General features: G+C 34.8%; 1 protein-coding gene across 3 annotated transcripts in view; it reads right to left on the reverse strand.

Annotated features, from left to right (window-relative positions):
* Positions 1 to 22,081, reverse strand: part of Atg12 (Autophagy-related 12) — a 97,929-nt gene that overhangs the window by 47,720 nt on the left and 28,128 nt on the right. For 2 of the 3 annotated variants that reach the window (XM_085824987.1, XM_035349106.2), the window contains exon 2: positions 1,994 to 2,647. The exons of the other annotated variant lie outside the window; for it this stretch is intronic. In XM_085824987.1, coding sequence (XP_085681113.1) covers positions 1,994 to 2,647 — 654 coding nt within the window. The remainder of the gene's footprint in view (positions 1 to 1,993; positions 2,648 to 22,081) is intronic. 3 annotated transcript variants of the gene reach the window in all.

The raw sequence follows: 22,081 nt of genomic DNA on the forward strand, positions 1-22,081 counted from the left end.
CCCGACATTGCTCCTTCGGACTTCTGTCTTTTTTCATACCTACAGCTACATCTTGCTGGTGCTATCTTCCATTCTGCACAGGACATCTGAAATGAGATTGACTTGTTTTTGGATTAATGGTCCACGAGCTTCTGGGCCGAAAACTACCAACGTTAGCAGAAAATCATAGATTTGGGTGGCGATTACTACCCACATTAAAGGTACTGCTTTCACACCTTTTTTCTAATATTTATTCCTTTTTTTATTCCCCCCCTTTTTTTTTTGGAAAACTTTTGTTACAACAAGACATTTAAGTTTGCTTGATCGCATTATTGTTTTCCTGCTATTGTTGTAACATTTTGTACTGTTTTTATCAAACTAATTTTTATATTTTAGGAAATTATTTTAGAGCATATTTTTTGTGCGAGTCAATTAATTTGTGGTATGTATTCTGTGCACAACTATTTATTTCTTGCACAAAACTGTTGGCCTTGTGATTCCAAATTCAAAAATGCTTAAATTGTGAAAAAACTCAAGTAGAATTTTTGATATCGGTCATAATTTTCTTTGCAAACCTCGATGACAATTATTACTAAATCTGCAATACTTGGCAATTTCTCGCCAGCCTAGCAATTTTCTGGAAGTTTCAGGAAAATGCATTTTTGAAGCTTCAAGAGTGATTTTTTTTTTTTTTTTTTTTTCTGAACCAATGCCATACAAATACAGCTCCAACAGAAAGCAGTCAGTTAGGTGCTAATTAGTTCTAAATGATTTCAGACAAACGTGACTCAAAGAGCAGTAGCTGGACTGCATTTTAGATTTCACTATGAAAGTGATACCAGTAATCTATATTTCTTCTGTATTACAGTGAATTTGCCTAATCTCTGGATTTTTGAGTTATTTACAGCTGCTACTTTTGCTTTTTACTCTAGTTAATTACTATTGTCAGTTTCTTTTTGTTATCTACAGTGCTTATTTGGAGAGATCTTCATGAACTTGTAGTTTACAACAATATTAAGTTCATAAATCGGAGGTTATCTTATTACGCAGGCCCATTTTTTTCTTGTAAAGCACGTTCCAAAATAAAGGGCTGTTTTATACTTGAGAATATTTCAATATCCAATTTTTCACCCTCTTTAATAAACCTAGCAGATACAGAGAAAGAAAGAGTACTTATGTATTACCCATCAGCCAAAAACCTGTTGCCAACCAAAAAGATTTACCACAAATTATAAGTAATGTTACCACACACTCAAAACACCTGTTCTTTCATTTGATGTAACCTTAATGGATACTCAATAAGCCACTTTTTGTTTTGATTGGACAATGTAAATTAATTGTTATTGCTGTATTTTCTCTTACATTGGGGGAAGGGGAAGAAAGAAGATTGAAAGTTAAAATGTGCCTTCTACATATGAGCAAACAGTGGATTATTTCCAGTAATGAAATTGTACCATTAAAAAAAAGTGTATGAATGGATACAAAAAAGTTAGCTGAACATGTCCGACAAAACAATGATAAATTGTACCAATTACTGCAGGAAGTTAGAACTCATAGCATCTCTAAACAGAGCTTCTGGTAAAACTGGAAGGCCTAAAAATGTACAAATAGGCGAAAACCTTTTTACTCAACACAAAAACAAAGTGGGTTGAATACAAATGCCTATTAAATTCAAAAAATAGAGAGGTGTCAGTTCCTAAAGAATTCCACACAAACATTAGATGCAACTTTGGTGGAGTCTCTGTTAACTTTCATGGTTCGATGCTATCCACTTTCATAGTTGATTGGATGATACATAAGTACCAAAGAAAGATTAATGATTTTGATATATGTTCAAATAAAAGGTTTGAAAAAAAAGCAAGCCCTAAAATATTCTGAGATCAGTTTAAACTGACCGATATAACAAAAAATAAATCCACTCTAATTTAAATTCAATATATTGATAAACTTATGTAAAATATGCAATGCTACATTCAGAAAAATAAATTCATGGAGACACAAAAATTATACTTACAAACAGTATGTGGAGAGTTGGCAGAATTTTGTTTCTTTTTGGGAGAATTGCTACTGTTCTTTTTGGCAGATGGTTTACATGTATGTCCATGCATATCATAAGATGTTCGAAATTTATCCATACAAAGACCACATTGAAACAAAGGCTGAGATCTATTTTTTGCATTGGATTTTTTCTTTACAATTATTTTTGGTGGTTTGGAACCTTCATCAGTTTTTTTCTTTGACGTGACTACAGTTCGTAGATCAACATGTGAAGCAGGTATAGTTGTCTTGCCAACACAAGTTCTTTTTGATGCACGATCATTTCCAGGTACTTGGTAAGAAATATCAGCAGAACCATTCCCATTTTGCTCTGCACAGAGATCTGAATCTTCAACATAATCCATACCATACAATTCACCCAATTCATCAAAAAATGGCATGGCTCTTTTTTCTACGTGTTTTGCGTTATAGTCCATTACGATCCTGTATCTGTTACGCAAATACTTAATTTTATTACGAACATTTTCAGGAGTTGTTTCATAACCAATCATCTTCAATTCACGTGAAATATCTTCTAAAAACTGCCGCCTTGAATAATTGCTATCGTTGAGCTTGGAAATATAAGCCTTGTGCAATTCAATCAAAGAGCGTGTTTCATCTTCACACCAAACTAGGAGATGGGAAAAAAAACACATTTAATATAAAACATAGCATTAGTGCATTTTTATATTAAAAAATATGGTAAAATTATAAATGAAATTCAGAAACAATTGAATGCTACTTTACTTTTATTGTGTTCACAACCATGATACATTTAAAATGTACTTTAACAACAACAACTTTTTTGAAAATAAATAGTAATATGTATATGATATTACATATACTTAAAGATTAAGCACAGTAATATCCAAAGTGAATTAATAATTTATTCTATACCCACGATAACACAGTTAAATGAACTTTTCCCATCAACATATTAAGAAAGGGAATGTTACTTGACAATTCATTTTCAGCCCCAAAATAAGAACCTTGTTTAACAGGTATAAATAGAATTACAGATAACCATGTGACACAAAGATTTTTAATACTCACAATCTAATATTTAAAAATAAATATATTTACAATGAAATTATAAATTTATATGGCCTTGTTGAGATGATAAAGCCTTTGAGGATTTTAAAAAATCCTGTAGTTATGTTTGACTGACATTGACTGACAAGTCTCCTTCTTTCACATACTCCTTAAAAGAGGTGCTAATAATTTTTATTATTTTTTTTACATGCTTCTCTTTTAAATCTACAGCTTCAGAGACTGGATTATTTAATAAGCAAAGAGTGCATAAAACTATCTGCTTTAGTTCTATGGAATGGTGCCCAACTTTGTTGTTCGTATGATAAATATTCTCACCACAATCATCAAAAAGTTTAATCAGGCACAATATACATTAAACATTGTTCTTTACTTTTAAAGCTTCAAACACACAGCACTCAATACACAGTCTCTGTTCTCTGCAATTCTACAAAAACTTCTTATAGTTGTCATATGTACAGGCAGCAACATGCTCCTTATCACTACAGAATTTCCTCCCAGTTCCTTTGATGGCAACTCAAAGGACCAACATCAAATATTTCAGAGGATCCGTACTAACAAGCCCCCCCCCTTTAATAACAAAAATAAGATATGGAAGTACAAGAGATCAAATTGTGATTCAATACATGACAATGTTATAATATACAATTATAGAAATGGAATAACAATAAATACACTGCTCGACATTAAAAATGCAACACCAAGTAGGAGTGGTCAGAAATTTATGCAAATTTTAAAGTAGACATATGTCACTGAGTTATGCGAATGATGTGAAATGCGCAGCTCTCCGACGCACGTCAGGTAAGATAAGATATAAGGGAAGGAACGTGCAGAATGGGCAATATTCATGTCGTTATTTCTGCCAGATGAATTATCGAAGAAAGTTAGTTTTTGTCCCGGAGGATACGCGTAATAGGAGAGAATGCCAGGCCGCCATCAATGAAGGCACTTCCAGCACATAGACGATTTCACGAGGGGTACGGTAATTGGACTGAGAAGGGCAGGTTGGTCCTTACGTTAAATCACAGCTGATACCCACATGGATGAGAGCATGGTGCATCGGCTATGGCGAACATGGTTGGAACAAGGAAATAGAGGAAGCAAGAGGGGTGCAGGTGCAGCCAAAGTGATGTCAGCACGCGTGAATCGATACATAAGCTGACAAGCTGTGGCGGTCCCGCAAGTCACTTGTACCGCAATTCTGCAGCATGTGCAAGATACCCTCGATGTTCCCGTGTCGACAAGAACCATTTCCCGTTGATTGGTTGAACGTGGCCTGCACTCCCGGCGTCCGTTAAGAAGGCTGCCATTGAACCCACAGCATAGATGCCAACGTTTAGAATGGTGCCAGATTGGAACGATGTGGATGACAGAATGGCGAAACGTCATGGTCTCAGATGCGTCACGCTTCTGTTTATCCAGTGACAGTTGCCGCATACGTGTGTGGCATCGACGTGGAGACAGATCTAATCCGGCAGTAACTGTGGAACGTCCCACCGAGCGACAACGTGGCATAATGGTTTGGGGCACTATTGCCTACGATTCCAGGTCACCTCTAGTTCATATTCAGGGCACTATGACGGCCCAACGATACTTGGATAACGTACTGAGGTCGGTGGCAATCCCCTACCTTCAAGGGCTGCCTAATGCAATTTTTCAGCAGGATAACACCCGATCATATAGTGCTCGCATTTGCCAACATGCTCTGCAAGGTATACAGATGCTTCCCTGGCCACCGTACTCTCCTGACCTGTCACCAATCAAACATGTGTGAGATGTGACTGGACGCCGTTTGCAGACTCTGGCCCTGCCTCATTCAGAAGACGAACTGTGACAAATGGTTGAAAGGGAATGGAAAGCCATCCCTCAGGACATCATCCACACTCTTATTGACTCTATGCCTAGACATGTTTCTTCGTGCATCGCTGTCCGTGGTGGTCCTACATACTACTGAGTCGACGCCATTCTCGGTTTGAAATCTGACTATCATTTTGAAATAAAGACCACTTATTGCTGCTTGGTGTCTCTCTCTTTTTTCCAAAAGTCATCACTTTCTGACCACTCCTTCTTGGTGTTGCATTTTCAATGTCGAGCAGATTAGAGATTTCAGTAGATTTATTCTGCTAAATCGTCTTTAAGTCTTTATCTCATTTCAGTTCAGGCAAATCACACTCCAAAAGCAAATAGGCTAATTTTACACTGCCTGTTCCGTCTTTTTGGTAGATAGGTGGCGCTCTTGATGCGCGCCGATGAAAAATATATCACTTGACACTTGAACATGAACAATGACGCATGTCATATTTATTTGATGCTTGATTATGTTTCATGGCTGCTATAGGCGGAAGTAATATAAGTAATATAAGTTTATCGTTAATAAATGTTATTTCTATGTTCTAAGAAATCTTGAAGTTTTGCTTTGAAATTCTAATGCTCTCCCAACCTTGACTCCTGAAACGAAACGATCTTTGAAATAATGACTCATGAAGAGAGACACCATACATTTTTTCTGGTGCCGAAACCCGGGACAAGGGGAATTACCTTTTGAAAGGTAAGAAATTTTATTACTTGTTCTTGGTATCGATCTTTGAAAACGAAACATAATGGATGATTTAGCAAAAGAGAAAAAGAAACGTGCTATTGTACGTAGTAAAGTTACTACACTTCTAAATAAACTTGAGAAATTATTATCGGAAGAATTAAGTAAAGAACATCTAGAAGATTTAAATTCATCATATGAATTGTTAATTGAATACCATGAGAAACTTAAAACTCTTGACTCAAAGATCGATGCTCTCATAATTGATGAAAAAGAATATGATAACGAACTACTTGTATGTGAAGAATATGATGAAAAAATTATAACGTTTAAAGCTAAGATTGTTAGTAAAGTAAAGAAAATTAACAGTAATGAAGTTGTTGAAAGAAGTATAATTGCAACTAGTAATGGTATTAGTAGTACTCTGAATGGTAATAATGTTGTTACAAGTAGTGCTTCAGTAAAGTTACCTAAATTAAATATTGAAAAATTTGCTGGTGATCCCAGTAAATGGCTCGAATTCTTTAATTCGTATGATAATGCTATTCATTCTAATCCAAGTTTATCTAAAATAGATAAGTTTACATATTTGAAAAGTTTATTATCTGGTTCAGCATATAATTGTGTTTCTGGTTATGCTTTATCTGAAGAAAATTATGATCTATGCATTAAAAGTTTAGAAGAGAGGTTTGGTCGTAAAGATGTTATTATATCAAAATTCATGCAGATGTTGTTACAGTTAGAACCAGTTAAAAGTTCTTCAAATGTTTTTGAGTTAAGAAAGCTCTATGATCAGTTACAAATCTGCGTTAGAAATTTAAGTAGTTTAGATGTTACTAGCGGTTCATACGGACAGTTATTGAACCCAATAATTCTTAAATCGTTACCTGAAGATTTAGCTCTTGAATTCCATAGAAAAAGAACATCTAACCAAAATATAGAAGTAAGTGAATTAATAGAGTTCATTAAAATAGAAACTGAATGCCGAGAAGCAAGTATTTTGATTAATAGCTCAAAAGGTAATAAATACACAGGGGTTAATCCTAAACAAGGGTTCAAAAATTATAAAGTCAAATCACAAGCTTCTACTTTTAACACATCGGTAAAAATGTTTTGCATATTCTGCAAATCAAACGAACATACATCTGCCGGATGTTTGAAATTTTCCGACGAACAAAAACGAAAGAAATTAAAACATGAAGGTCGCTGTTACAGATGCTTTCTGAGATCACATTTGCGTCGTTTTGTCATTCAAAAATACAACCATGCGAAAATTGTAACGACAAAAATCATAATAAACTTTTCTGCCGTTTGAAATCGAAAGAAATGGGAGATGTTAACTCCGCAGATACGCAAAATAAAACTTTAGTATCTACTTCCCACTGTAACACTCTAAAACCTGAAAATAGTGTGCTTTTACAGAGATGTTCTGTTATTGCTCAAAGCAAAAATAAATCGAGAATCGTAAGATTATTAATTGATTCAGGTAGTGAACGAAACTTCATCACCCACAAGTTAGCGCGCGATTTAGAATTGCAAGTCATTAGAAAAGAATTTCTAACAATTTATTCGTTTGGAAATCAGCGCGGTAACTCGCAAGAATTTGATGTATATAGTCTAAAAATAAAAAATAAAAACGATGATCGCTGCCTTGTTGTAGAAGCTATAGGGATAGAATTAATATCATCAATAGAATTCCAGGCGCCATCAACATGTCAAAACATTAAAGAATTTATGATTAAAAAAGGTTTGGAACTTTCGGATACAAGTCCCGTTAATGAGAACATAAATATTCTGCTTGGCGCGGAGCATTTCTGGTATATACAAACAGGAAGTAATTCAATGATAAATGATGGTTTGTTTATAGTACCGACCATATTTGGATACACAGTGATGGGTAAAGTAAAAAATAATAATACTCAAATTAATGCGTTGTTTTTATCTGCCGTTGAAGGAAACACATTTGATTTGCAGTCATTTTGGAAATTGGATTCGATAGGAATTGAAAATGAAAACAAAACATTTTCGGAAACTGATTTGGATACTATTAAGCATTTTAACGACACTTTAAAATTTAATAACGGCAGATACGAAACAAAACTCTTTTGGAAGGACAATAAATCACAACTCGCTGATAATTTTTTCGTTGCTAAACAACGATTTCTAGGACTTAAGCATAAATTAAAGGGAAATGATTTTCTATATAATGAATATGATAATATAATTAGAGAACAAGTTGAAAGGGGGATTGTTGAACTATGTAAGTTTGTTGAAAATGAACCTAACTGTTATTATATGCCTCATAGGTCCGTTATACGTGAAGGAAAAGTAACAACAAGAATAAGAATAGTTTATGATGCCTCTTCTAAGTCTGAAGGAGCTAAATCGTTAAATGAATGTTTGATATCAGGCCCTAATTTAAATCCTAACTTGTTGGATATAATTTTAAAATTTCGCGTACATAAAGTTGCATTTTGTGCAGACATAGAGAAGGCTTTTCACCAAATTCAAATTGATAGTGAAGATAGAAATTTTTTAAGGTTCTTGTGGTTTGATCATTCTTACGACGATAGTGACAATAGTTTAGGCTTTAAGGTTTTCCGAATGTGCCGAGTGCCGTTTGGAATGACAACAAGTCCGTTTATTTTGTCCGCCACTATCAAACATCATATTAAGGGTTATGAAAAGAAATATAGCAAAGCTGTTGACATGTTAAATAAGTCCCTATATGTTGATGACCTTATCCATGGAGCAGACTCCGTTGAAGAAGTTTTCTCATTATCAACTGATGCAGTTAAAATTCTTCAAGACGCTGGTATGAACTTAAGAAAATTTGAATCAAATTCTGTATCTTTAAAAAATCATTGGCAAGATATTGGTTTAATTAATAAGGAAGATAATTTGGATAAGAAAACGTTAAAGGTGCTGGGAATAATTTGGGATTTGGATGAGGATACATTGAAATTAGATGTACAAGAACTTTTACAACCAGTTGACTGGAAACACGTTACAAAGCGAAAGGTATTACAGATTGTGGCAAAAATTTATGACCCAGTTGGATTCATTGCACCCTTTGTTATCAGAATAAAATTCTTATTACAAGAGTTATGGGAATTGGGTATTGATTGGGACACAATTTTGCCCAGTTATTTGAGTGAAAAATTTAAAACTTGGTACTTTGAAATTGAAGTTATTCTCAACTTGTGTATTCCTAGAAAATACATATTAAATTATGAATGTGTAAATTTCGATAAAATAGAGCTTTTTGTCTTTTGTGACGCCAGCCTCAAGGGATATGGAGCTGTTGCATATTTTCGTGATCCTGATTCTTGCTGTACGTCTTTTGTTCTTTCAAAGAGCCGTGTATCCCCACTTAAAAAATTAACCTTGCCTCGTTTAGAACTTATGGGAGCCATTATTGCCGCAAGAATAGTTAAATATTTAAGGAAATTATTTAATATCCAAGAAGATAATGTATTTTGTTTTAGTGACTCTAAAATTGTTCTTCACTGGATCAGGGGTACCGCTGATAAATGGAAACCCTTTGTTGCTAATCGTGTACGTGAAATACAAGATGTTGTATCACCTTCACAATGGAAATACTGTAAGGGAAATGACAATCCGGCTGACATAGTTTCACGTGGATTAAGAGCTTCTGACCTAGTGGGAAATAAACTTTGGTTCAATGGACCAGTGTGGTTAAAAGAGAAAAATTTGCCTTCATCATCTTTTGATCCTTTGATCGAGCCTATGGTGGAAGAGGTACAGGTAGAACAGCGTCAAACTACTGTATGTTCTGTTATTAGCCAAGAGGCTGAATTTGAATTGACATCCAGATTTTCATCCTGGAAAAAATTGAAACGCGTAACTGCATGGTGTTTAAGATTCTGCCACAATATTAAACCTACATCTTTAAAACTCAAGGGTTTTTTAACAGTTCAAGAATTGGATAAGGCAAGCAATTTGATTTTTAAAATCATGCAAAATTCCGAATTTAGAGAAGAAATTAGACTTTTGAAAGCAGGGAAGAAATTGAATCTCAGCAGTAAAATCCTGAAATTAAATCCTTTTCTTGATAGAGAAGAAATCCTTAGAGTCGGTGGTAGACTCTGTAACTCGAATCTTTCAGAAAACACAAAGTATCCAATCATTCTTCCCAAAAGTCACCAAGTTACTGAATTGATAGTCAAACACTTTCACGAAGTGAACCTTCACGGAGGAGCCACGTTAACATTATCTGCTCTGCGACAGAAATATTGGATCGTTAATGGCCGAGAAATTGTAAGAAAAATAATTTGGAAATGTATAAAATGTTTTAAAAATCGAACAAGCACATCCAGTCAGATAATGGGTGACCTACCTGCTTCTCGCGTATTGCCGGATAGAACATTCTCGAATACAGGACTAGATTTTGCAGGCCCCTTTTTAATTAAAGCTAGGAAAGGAAGAGGGGGAACGAAATATAAATGTTATGTTTGCCTTTACATATGTTTCACCACAAAGGCCATTCACCTAGAAGTGGTCAGTGATCTAACAACTGAAGCATTCCTAGCATCTCTGAAAAGATTTGTGTCACGCAGAGGAAAACCCAAGAAAATCTTTTCCGATAGAGGAACCAACTTTGTTGGGACTGATCAAGAATTAAGAAGATACATAGCTACACTTTCCTCTGACGGAACATTTCAAAACTACCTGAGCGGTGAAAATATTCAATGGATCTTCAATCCTCCTGCTGCCCCTCACTTTGGAGGCCTTTGGGAGGCTGGAGTGAAACAAATGAAGATTCACTTAAAGCGGACTATTGGTACCCAGGTTCTGACATACGAAGAATTTCACACCTTAATTACACAGATCGAGGCGTGTTTGAATTCCAGGCCAATAGTTTCCATCTCATCTGACCCTGAAGATTTTAATCCTTTAACACCTGGACATTTCCTAATTGGGACTACATTAACAGCAATTCCTGAACCTGATCTTACAAATAATAAGCTAACCCCTGCTGAAAGATGGAAATTGACACAGCAAATTTTCCAGAGCTTTTGGAAACGTTGGTCTAGAGATTATCTCTCACAATTACAAGGGCGTACCAAATGGTTGAGGGATAAACCAAATTTAGCCCTCAATGACTTAGTCTTCATAAAGGACGAAAATTTGCCTCTATTAAAGTGGCGACTTGGACGAGTAATTCAACTATATCCTGGTGCTGATGGAAAAGTTCGTGTTGTGAAACTAAAAACTTTATTGGGCGAAATGAAGCGTCCTATACATAAACTTTCCCGCTTACCATTGAGTGAATAAGACCCTAAAAAAAAACATTAATTGTATATTCATAATTTGTGTCTTTATTATTATTATTAATTCAATTATGTTTCAGATTCAGAGAATGGACCACAATTGTGGATTATGGTAATTTAGCAGTTTCATTATTTTGTTTTCCTTCTAGAGATTGTAAGTATGTTTTATTTGTAAAATTTTGTGCTAAATTTAATGTTGTTATTCAATTTAAATTTGTCATTATGCATTTTTATTTTATATGATATACTGTTGAACTTTGGAAAACTTGTTTGAATCTAAAATTGAAGATCTTTATAATAATGTTGTAATGAACCAATGTTCATCGGGGCGGAGTATGTTCCGTCTTTTTGGTAGATAGGTGGCGCTTTTGATGCGCGCCGATGAAAAATATATCACTTGACGCTTGAACATGAACAATGATGCATGTCATATTTATTTGATGCTTGATTATGTTTCATGGCCGCTATAGGCGGAAGTAATATAAGTAATATAAGTTTATCGTTAATAAATGTTATTTCTATGTTCTAAGAAATCTTGAAGTTTTGCTTTGAAATTCTAATGCTCTCCCAACCTTGACTCCTGAAACGAAACGATCTTTGAAATAATAACTCATGAAGAGAGACACCATACACTGCCTGCACAGTAGATTCAAGGCTATTTATTTTAATTATGAAAAGTTTTGCCTCTTCTGGTGAGGTCTTTGTGCAAACCTGAGTATGGCTGGCACAGCAATGGCTTCACTCGATCGACATGCAAGTATGCACGTGTATATGATTTTTAAGTAGAACTTACTTAACAATGTACAAATGTTATTACTGAATTCAGTTATTGAATTTTATACTGGAGATTAATGATGCATCGTTTCATATGAGTATATCTTAGATATTGTAATCATATCACTAGAGTTACAATGTACACCAGTTCTACATACGAGGTCTTCAGATCCTCCTTGATGGCAGTGCAAATACCAAGCAGAACATCTAGGAGTATTTTAGTCCAGTTGAGCATTGAGAGAGGATTTTAAATGTTGATGAAAGCATTCAACAATGCCATTTAAAACTGGATGATAGGCCATAGTTGTAATTCTGTTTGCAGCCAAAATGCATGTAAACTCAGCAAACACTGCTGATCTCATTTGAGAACTTTGGTCTGTTGTTATGAATGATGGGCTGCCAAAGCAAGATATCCACATGTTGAAAATATCTCCACAAATAGTTTCTGTTTTCATATTGGGAACAGGACCAGCTTCCGTTTTCATAATGGGGACAAGACATCTGGAGAATCTATCTGTTAGAGTCAAAAGGTACGTTACTTTCTGATGACGACAATGAGCCAACAATATCCATGTGGATTTCTGAAAAACGTGCATCAGGAAGACAGAATGTACCCAATGGTGCTTTAGTGTCCTTCAAATAAGTTTCGTAATAGCTGCAATTTCCAGATTTGATAGATTATACAGATGATTAAAGATGAATCTACAAAAGGAATTCAGAATAAAAGGATGAGGAATATCTGTAGAGACATCACAAAGAATATTAACATCAGAATATTGGCATGGCTTGAATTTCAGCTTCAAAGATGATGCGAGAAGATTTTGTATCTCCAGATCATGCTGTTGAGCTTGGGAAATTTTTGAAAATCCAAAAATTGAAATGTTATTATGGAATTAACTTCAATTCTCGAAAGAGCATCAGCAATGACATTTTAGAACCTTGCACATGCCTAACATCAGAAATATTGGGACATAAAGTCTAAATGACATAACTGCTGAGGTGGACATATGTGTTCTGCTTAAAAGCATATATTAATGGTTAGTGATTCATATAAATTCGAAAATTCTTGCCCTCTAGCATGGATCGAATTTCTTAACCCCTTCGCGCCGACTGTCACGCATACGTGCCAGCAACGAACACACTTACCTACCGGCCGACACGCAGGCATGCCAGAGGATTGTTCCGTTCTCTACCAACTGTCACGTATTTATGCCAGTACTTTGGAACGTTTTTCAAACTATAATTTCTGCCACAAGATGGCACTATATGTCCATATGGTTTCAGATACATGTAAATTAGACCTTCTACTCGAAATGAGAGAAGCATCACTCACATACACGTGTTTTTGATTATATAAACAAACGGGGAAATAAATGTTTCCGAATGGCATGATTTATGACGTCACTTTAAATCGCACTTTATTCGCATGTGGTAGTTGTTTACTGTAAGTAGAGAAGTTTCATTTGCTCTAAAGCGTTGGGTATTTCGGTTTGCAGTTCAGTTTTTAGAAAATAATTAGATCTTGTTAGACGTGAATTCTTTGTTTTTACCATTGCAATATCGAAACGTCGAAAATGTTTAACATAGCATGAAATAGCAGAAATGATGCAAAATATTTCATATATTGATTCTGAAAGACATTTTCCAAAAAGTTTGTTCAGAAGAGACTGATAAGAAAATGAGACGACGATGCTTTGTTTGTTCACATTCCCAGAAAATCCTCTAAAACGGCAAATGAGTTATTACGAGTGCAAGGAATGTAACGTAGGACTGTGTGTAGATCCCTGTTTTCAAATTTTTCATACGAAAAGAGAATTTTAAGTAATATATTTAGTTTTCAGATGTATAATGTTAAAATTCATAAAATGGTGAGTAATTAAAATAAAATGTGTAAAATATGCATTTAAACAAGAAATAAGGTAATTAAAGTATATATATATAAATATTTATAAAGCATAAGCCGTTTAAATACTCTATAGAGCATTATTAAACATTGCGTTGATACTTCGGAAATTTCATGGATTTAGGCTTAGTAGCAAAAAAGCCCCCGGCCCTGGAGAGACGCTCGAGTAAGACACTGCCGGCCTCAGCGATAAGCGTGCGTTTTCGCTACCTGGCTCGAAGGGGTTAACTGCAGAATTAAATTGAAAATAATTTTCTATGTATGTGCACCATTTCTGTTGACTTTTATTAAAATTCACAGAGAAAATGCTACAGGTTCATAAGTGTCTTCAGATAACTGCTTAAGAGTTCTGCCAATTGTGATGTTTGAAGCATTTACCCAGATGCTTAACTTGGCTCCTGAAATAGGGTGTCTCACAAAAGGGTAGCCTGAGCATGGCATTTTTGGCAGAAATGAAGGCTTGCTCAGCTTTTTCATTCCAATTTAATTGTGCAAATGAATCTTCTACATCAGAACAAGATTTCTTTTTATGTGTCCTTCTAACAATATTATTAAAGAAAGAAAAAAAAAAAAAACATATGTTGCTTTAGGTATGAAACATCTGTAAAAGTTAAACATGCCAAAAAATTCACTTAGCTGAGAAAGGGTGATTGGTTGAGGTATATTTGGCTTTGTCAGGAAGAGGTTCAATTCCATTTTGACTAAGGTGACAAAATCAACAATGAGAAATCAACAGATGTTTGACCAAAATTGCATTATGAAACATTTGTGCAAAGTTCATATTCCTGAAGTTTTGAAAAATAAGGTTTTCAAATATCTGCAGTGTTCTCGGAATCTCTAGAGGCTAGAGCAAGTCACTGATGAAAGCATAAACATTTCAATCTCACGTATCTTCATCTAGAAAACACTGAAAAGTCAGAAATAAGTTGCATAAGCCACACAGCATATGGATATACTTTCGAATTCACTGAATAGTATGCATAGAGTGGTTTTATGAATATTATCAGAATTAAAAGGTATTTGATGATACACTTTCATATAGTATACATACGGCGTTTTTATGAATATTGTCGGGATTACCGTAATTTCCGGAAGAAACGCCGTGGCATTTACGTGTTTAAAACTTAAATTTTCAGCGGGTGCGGTGTTTTTACCCATGCGGCGTTTAGGTGCACTAAAAATAAAATATTTCCTATGATGGTCATTGTACATAGTCTGGATGGCCTTGTCATTGTGCATAGACTGGTGCTGTTCCCACACAAAAGACCACTCAGTTGCTTTTTGCGAACGTTATTTTGTTTACATTCTTTCCCTTGAACGGACCTACATGCCTTATTCACCCTAAACGAGATCTCAGCACAATAACATTCTTCCCCCTTTCAAATCAACATTCTCATCAGTTTGAATAGTCTCTCTCCTCTGCCATTCGATGAATCTTCCAGGACCCATCCTCTACCCACCCCTGCCTTTTCTGCAATTTTTTTCAAAGGCGGACACGACTCCACCTGCCTCGCAATTACGAACTCTGACATATTTCCCCTTCAGCATGAATGGATTTTTCTTGGCATTCTGCCAGATACAGATCCCATCAGTTTGGGTACAAGTACCTGTTGGATAGTTTTTAAATAAGAAGGGAGCGAAAAATTTTTGAAAATGTCCCTAAACGGCACAGAAGCTATACTGCTGGTTTTAAGCTTAATGTAATTTCACGTGCTGAACAAATCGGAAATCGAGCAGCAGCTCAAGAGTTTGAAGTGGACGACAGATGTATTCGACGTTGGAGAACTGAAAAAGAACTTCTTAAAAATATGCCACAACAGAAACGAGCCAAAAGAAGTACTGTAAGGTGGCCAAATCTAGAGGACGACCTTGCAAACTGGATAAAGGAGCAACGAGGAAAGGGAATGGCAATTTCAAATGTAAAAATTCGCTTACAAGCAAAATTTATAGCAAAACGAATGAACATAAATGATTTCAAAGGAGGTGTAGCAGATATATGAAAAGAAAAATATTTCTGTGCGTACTAGAACAACAGCCGGGTAACAATTACCAATGGAACGGCAGGATAAAAAGTCATCTTTTCTAAAATATGTGACAGCTATTATCGACAAAAAAAACTTCTTCGGTCACAGATAATAAATATGGATGAAACGCCGTTAGCTTTCGACTCTCCTGCAAACAGAACTGTTGATGAAACTGGTGCAAAAACTGTATCTGTGTTTATGACGGGGCATGAAAGAACGTCATTTACATATGTGTTAGCTTGTGCCGCAAACGGTGACAAGCTAAAGCCGATAATCATTTTTAAATGAAAGCCTCTTCCGAAGGGAGATTTTCCTAACGATGTAATTATTCATGCAAATGAGAACGGCTAGATGTGCGAAACAATCATGCATGAGTGGCTACAAAAAGTTTGGCATTGTCGCATGGGATCTTTTTTCCAACCAAAGGGGTTATTGATAATGGATTCCATGCGTGATCATTTCTTTGAGTCAGTGAAAACCAGATGTCAAAAATTGTCTACGGCCGAAGCAATAATACCTGGTGGTTTGACAAAAATCTTACAACCATTAGATTTGTCAGGTAATAAATCCTTCAAAGCTGTGGGAGTGAAGGGTGAGTGAAGGATTGCATACGTAAACCAAAAGCGCTAAAATGCGTAGAGCATCTTTTGAAGAAATTGCAAAGTGGGCAGGAAGTGCGTGGAAATCGGTAGAAACATCGTCAATAATAGCAGGGTTCAAAGAAGCTGAAATTATATCCTTAGATAAAGAGACTGTAAACCAAGAGGATGAATGCGACGATCTGGAAGACTTAGATCAGGATTTACTAAATCTTTTTAATTCAGATAGTGAAGATAGGTTGAGTTTTTGCATCTATACGGCCCACAACGATGTCACGAGCAATTTAATCTACTGCAGCGTTTCTGTGTAATTTTTATTTTTTTCCTGCCATTTTTCTTGAGTGCGGCGTTTACGCTGATGCGGCCTTTCTTCCGGAAATTACGGTAATAGCTAATTTTAAGGTATGCTTTAATAAGGTCAATGTGGCTAAAAATTATAGTATCGTGCAATGAAGCAGTAAAATTGGCTAAACAAGGAATGGGATACTTATCTTTTATTGTTTGGGAATTCAGTGTGCTATAATCCTACATTCCAAAATACACTTTTATGGAACCATGTGAAGTGGGGATGTAAATAGCTTCTCAATGGTCTCAAATGCCCCAACTACACAGTTTGAAGTTTTTGCTTAGTTATTTTTAAATTATCTGAAGCTAATCAATAAGGTTTCACGGCAACAGGATGACCTTTAGTTATGATGTGATGAACAGTATCGTGTGTAACACGTTATTTAAGATTTTGTTTTAAAACTATGTGATATGGTGTATCACTAAAAATAGTTTTTACTGAATAAATACCTGCATTGTTCATGCAGCATACAGTTTGAAATCTTTGAAATAACTGTTTTTAAGATTAGGCATCAATTCAAAGAAATGGTGGAAATCTGCTCCAAAAATGACTACATTTACTATAAGGAAAGTCCAAGTAAATTGCTGTCCTTATTTGAAATCCAGAAAAAGTGTCTTTTGATCATAAACATGAATAGTTGAAAAATTAGCAGCAGGATGTTTCTCAGGGAGAATATTGCTTTTGAGAACTGTTTGCCAGAAGCAAGGACACGTTAGAGCAAGTATCGACCAAGAATGAATTAAGCGCTTGTTCTCTGGTCACGAATGAACAAATGACGATTTTTGAGGCGAAGAATAAGTCACCTCTATTCTTTGCTGGTTTTGTTTTAATGCTATAAACAAGGTTTGGTACACTTGGCTTCTCTGCATTTCCCCCCCAACATGCCTGTGATACCAGCAAATAGAATAATATCTCTTTTTGGAACTGCTTTTTTATTGCGATCTCCGCAATTTGGCGAGTGTCCATGAAAAAGAGAAACACGATTGATACGTTTGTTAATTTTTTTTTATTTGTTTAAACAATTTATCCTCAAGAGATTGATCAATAAGAAAGGTTAGATTTCCTAGAAAGGTCTTTAAAGATCTTCATTCTACACTGAATTATGAGATTTAATCCATCATTTTACGAGGGCTATCCAGAAAGTAGATTACGTTTTGGAATAAAAAAATAAACAAAGTATAGGAAACAAATTTTATTATATACAGATGAAAGCCACACTCAAATACTACTTTTCTACATAGTCACCATACAAATTAAGGCATTTATCGTAGCGATGTACGAGCTTGGAAATTCCTTCGTCGAAAAATTCGGCCGCCTGCGCCTTCAACCACTTCGTTACCTCTTGCCTTCCATCTTGCACAAAACTTGTGGTAACCAAGCTTTTCGCTGATGATTTCGTGCAACAAACTTCGCGAAATTTGTGGAAAACTCAAAGAAAGTTCCGTTATTGTGAAATTTCGATTTTCACGGACTTTAGCATCGACTTTTTCGAGAAGTTCGGCGGTCACTATGCTGGGTCTCCCACTTCGATCTTCGTCGTGAACATTGGTTCGGCCATTTTGAAATCTTATGACCCACTGACGCACTCCACCTTCAGTGATAATGTTGTCCCCATACACTTCACGAAGCTGCCAATAGATTTCTATCGGTTTACAGTTTTTTGCAGTCAGAAACCTTATTACTGAGCGCACCTCGCAGCTCGCGGGATTTTCAATTAACGCAGACATTTCAAACAGTCACAGTATCTGAACGGAGCACAGCACGAACCTCTCACTAGCACGGCTAGATGCAGACTGAGCTGCGCAACGCTCTGACCCCAAGATGGCCGCGCTAGCCCCGCCCCTAGCGGACACAGACGGAAACGTAATCTACTTCCTGGATGGCCCTCGTATTTTCAAACTATCACAGTTTTTCCCTCGTTTTTCTATGAACTGTAAGGTTAGAATCCCTCTGTTTCTTCAAGAAGGTTTTGCTTCCGAAATTCCAAAAATTTATTGAGCATGCGTTCCGATCATCAGTAGTCAGTTTAATAATGCATATAAATTTCCAAATTAAGTTTTCTCAATAATTAACAACTTCATCAATCAAAAAAGAAATGACATTAGCTTCTATATCAGCTGAAGAGTTTGTATTCTCCATGAAGCACATATATTTTCCTATGTCAGAAACACGAGAAAATTTCTCTGAGGGCACCTAAACTGCACAAACCTTTTTGCTACAGTTTCGGCTAAGTGACATAAATGCAAGGTTATGTAAAATTACTGTATTCTACTTTTAAGAACTAAGATATAGTTATTGCTTATATGCTGTACTATTATTTACCATCTACATAAATTTACTCAGTTGTGTTGCACTGAATGATCATTTACAATGAAAGGAACATTTTCTGTTACAGGATAACAAACACCAAATAATTTTCTCTAGAAAGATGCATCAAACTGGCATTTCTAGCAAGAAAATAAACTTTCATCATTATCTCAGTTTGACTGCCATAAAAATTTTTATAACGGTCAAATTTCAAACATTAAAAAAAAAATAGTTATTTCTATAAACAAAGAAACAGAATGACACTATTTAAAAACTTTTCATTGACAAATCTTAATTTGAAAACAAGAACATTGTTGTACGAGATAAAATTAATACATTTAATCTTATGGCATCAAGTATAAGGCGACCATGCATCTTTTAAGTTATTTTACAACTAGAAAAGGGCATGATATGAGATGGCTTTACATAAATGAGCTTAATATGTTTACTTAATAAGGTTTTTGTAATATGAAAGATCTGATGTCTAAATACCATAAAAATACTGAATGCTTTTAATTAGATATATCACAAATTAAATGCATTCAATTTGAAAGAATAATACCTTATATTTTACTAAATGGCTCAAAGCTTATTGATTGATATGGCCCAGGTCAAATAGTGAAACATCTTACAGGATATTATATGAATATGCATTTAGACTAACATGAGAATTTTACATAGTGTTACGGATTTGGCATTTAAATAGCTAATGTTAGGAGAATTATAAATTAAATTTTTATTCCCCGTGCAGTGCAGCGCGTGGCAAATATTAAAAGAAAGTTAGCCGGAAAATTGAAAATAAAAGAGCACGTGAATTTAACATTTAATAAATAAATAAATATATCTTTTTTGATTTCAAGAAAGTTACAGAAAATTTTCGTGCGCGCTTTAAAATCTTATAAAAAGGAAAAAAAAACTCTCAGTTTGGATGATTTTAGCTAGTTGTTGTTGTTGTTGTCAGTTAGTTACTTAGTTTTGTTGTTGTTTTAAGAGTTTGTTTAGAAAACTGCTCTTGTTGATTGTAGCGAATTCGCGGATTAGCTTTCTTTAGCGGTTTTGAATTAACTTCTGTTGAACGTTTGAGTAGTTAAAAGATAAACTACTGTGAAATATTGTAATACTGAAAGAATATCTGAGGGAATTTAAGCATTTTTGTTGTGATAATAATAAAATTTTGTCCATTTTTCATCGGACTTGTGCATTCAATACAAACGAACCCGTACGTACGCAACAATATCTTCTGGATATTTTAAAAGTTAAAAATATGTAATTCTATAAAAACATTTAATGTTTAGATATATCATGAATTAAATGCATTTTTGTTTAAATGAATCAGATTATAAAAGTAAAAAAAAAAATAGTATTTTTTAGACGTGCATCTACTGCTTTTAATTAGTTTTTGTTAATTAATAACAGGCAGCTTAAATATGAAAAAATACTATCCTATGTTTTTTAGAGTGGCATAAGATTTGAATGAAAAGTGAAACAATTTATAAACAAATCATAATTTCAGACTAACAGCCTCGTTAAGCTAATAACACACTGACAGTGGAATCTCAACCATCAAACAGAATATTTACATGTATTCTTACATTATTTGCTGTCTTGTATCTGTGCTAGTTGTATTTTCTGTGCCATTATATATTTTGTGTGAAAAATGAGAGGGAAAGGAAATTCTTATATGGCTAATTTCAAACTACAGGTGATCGTATTTGATGAAAATTCTAATAGTATGAGGGCTTAGCATTTCTCTGTAAATAAAAGACAAGTTTGATAATGGAGTAAGCAAACAGCAAATTTCACCAATTATAATCAATTTGCCATTCGCTTTCTCCATTATCAGACTTTTTGTGTCTGCGATAAAGCAAACAATTTCAAAATAAAACAACTAATCACAAACAATTTCAAAATAAAAACAACTAATTTTCATAAAATGAAGATCTCATTTCCTTCAAAAAAAACTTCATAAATTTAAGAAATATACACTAAAGAAATAAATTGCAATATCTGGCAATTATCGCTTGCTCCCAACTAAAAGTAAAGTACATATGCATTTTGCGAGATTAACAGATATAAGGCTTTGTTCAAACAGTGGTATAAATGTCATAGAGGCATAAAATATGGGAGTTCCATTCACACCTGCAAGACAGGATCCAAGCCGTAGTCATTTAGAGAAGTTAAATTTGTGCATGTGTGAATGTGTCGACAGCTTTCCCTTTCTGTTTTCCCCCTCAATAAGTTTCACAAGTTTGTCCTGATTGGTCAATTTGTATACAGTCAAAAGTCGTTAATTCGGACACCCGTAATCCGGAATGATCTATAATCCGGACCATAAAGCTAAAAACTTTCTGCACATGCGCTGCGTTATAACATGCGCACATGACTACGCGTGTGCGTAAGACTTTGACTACTGCGCATATGCGTGTGCGCAAGTGCAGAATACGTTTTCGCCTGCGCGTTTAATGTATAACAGACGGTGTAAGCTAAAATTATCTAATAATCTATTTCAGTTAATGTTAATGATTGCGTTGTTCCTTAATCTTCGAATTGGATCCCGCTTATTATTTTTTGCAGACTGTAAGAGCAATTTTATAAAAGTAAACTTGAACTTTCGATTATGTCAAATAGAATTTCCGATGCTGGAACTTCCAAAGGATCTACAAAACGAAAGTATGTTTCGATGTCCAACAAACAAAAAGTGGAATTGCTGCAAAAAATGGATAAAGACATGAAGAATGTGACAGAGAGGTTAGTGAAAACGAAAAAATTTCGATTGACAAGTTAGTCGGTATTCTCGGCACAGCAATTAACAGGACTTGAACAGCGGAACTTTGTAACTGAACAAGAAATTATGTCTGTTTATAGAATTAAAGAGAAAGTATTATCACATAAAACGAAGCAACTTAAACAACTTACATTGAAAGAAATGTTTAATAAAGTAAACAAATAAATATTAAGCTTTTTTTTTTTTTTTTTTTTGTAAATTTTGATACCCTTTAGATCATAATTGTTTTTTATTTCATAAATTACGGTTTCATATTTTTAATTTTAGAATTTCTGCATGCCATCTTACGAGATTTAAACTGATGATCTATAATCCAGAAAAATCCATAATCCGGAATCGCCGAAGTCCCGACGAGTCTGGATTAACGACTTTTGACTGTACCAAGTCGGGAGTAAGATGAAAACTTTATGCAGAAACCCCTAAGCCAGCTTTTGTGACGTAGTTACT

Source organism: Stegodyphus dumicola, chromosome 10, assembly GCF_044657685.1.
Source record: "Stegodyphus dumicola isolate Sdum_Otavi_A_Nest chromosome 10, ASM4465768v1".
NCBI classification, from domain to species: domain Eukaryota; kingdom Metazoa; phylum Arthropoda; class Arachnida; order Araneae; family Eresidae; genus Stegodyphus; species Stegodyphus dumicola.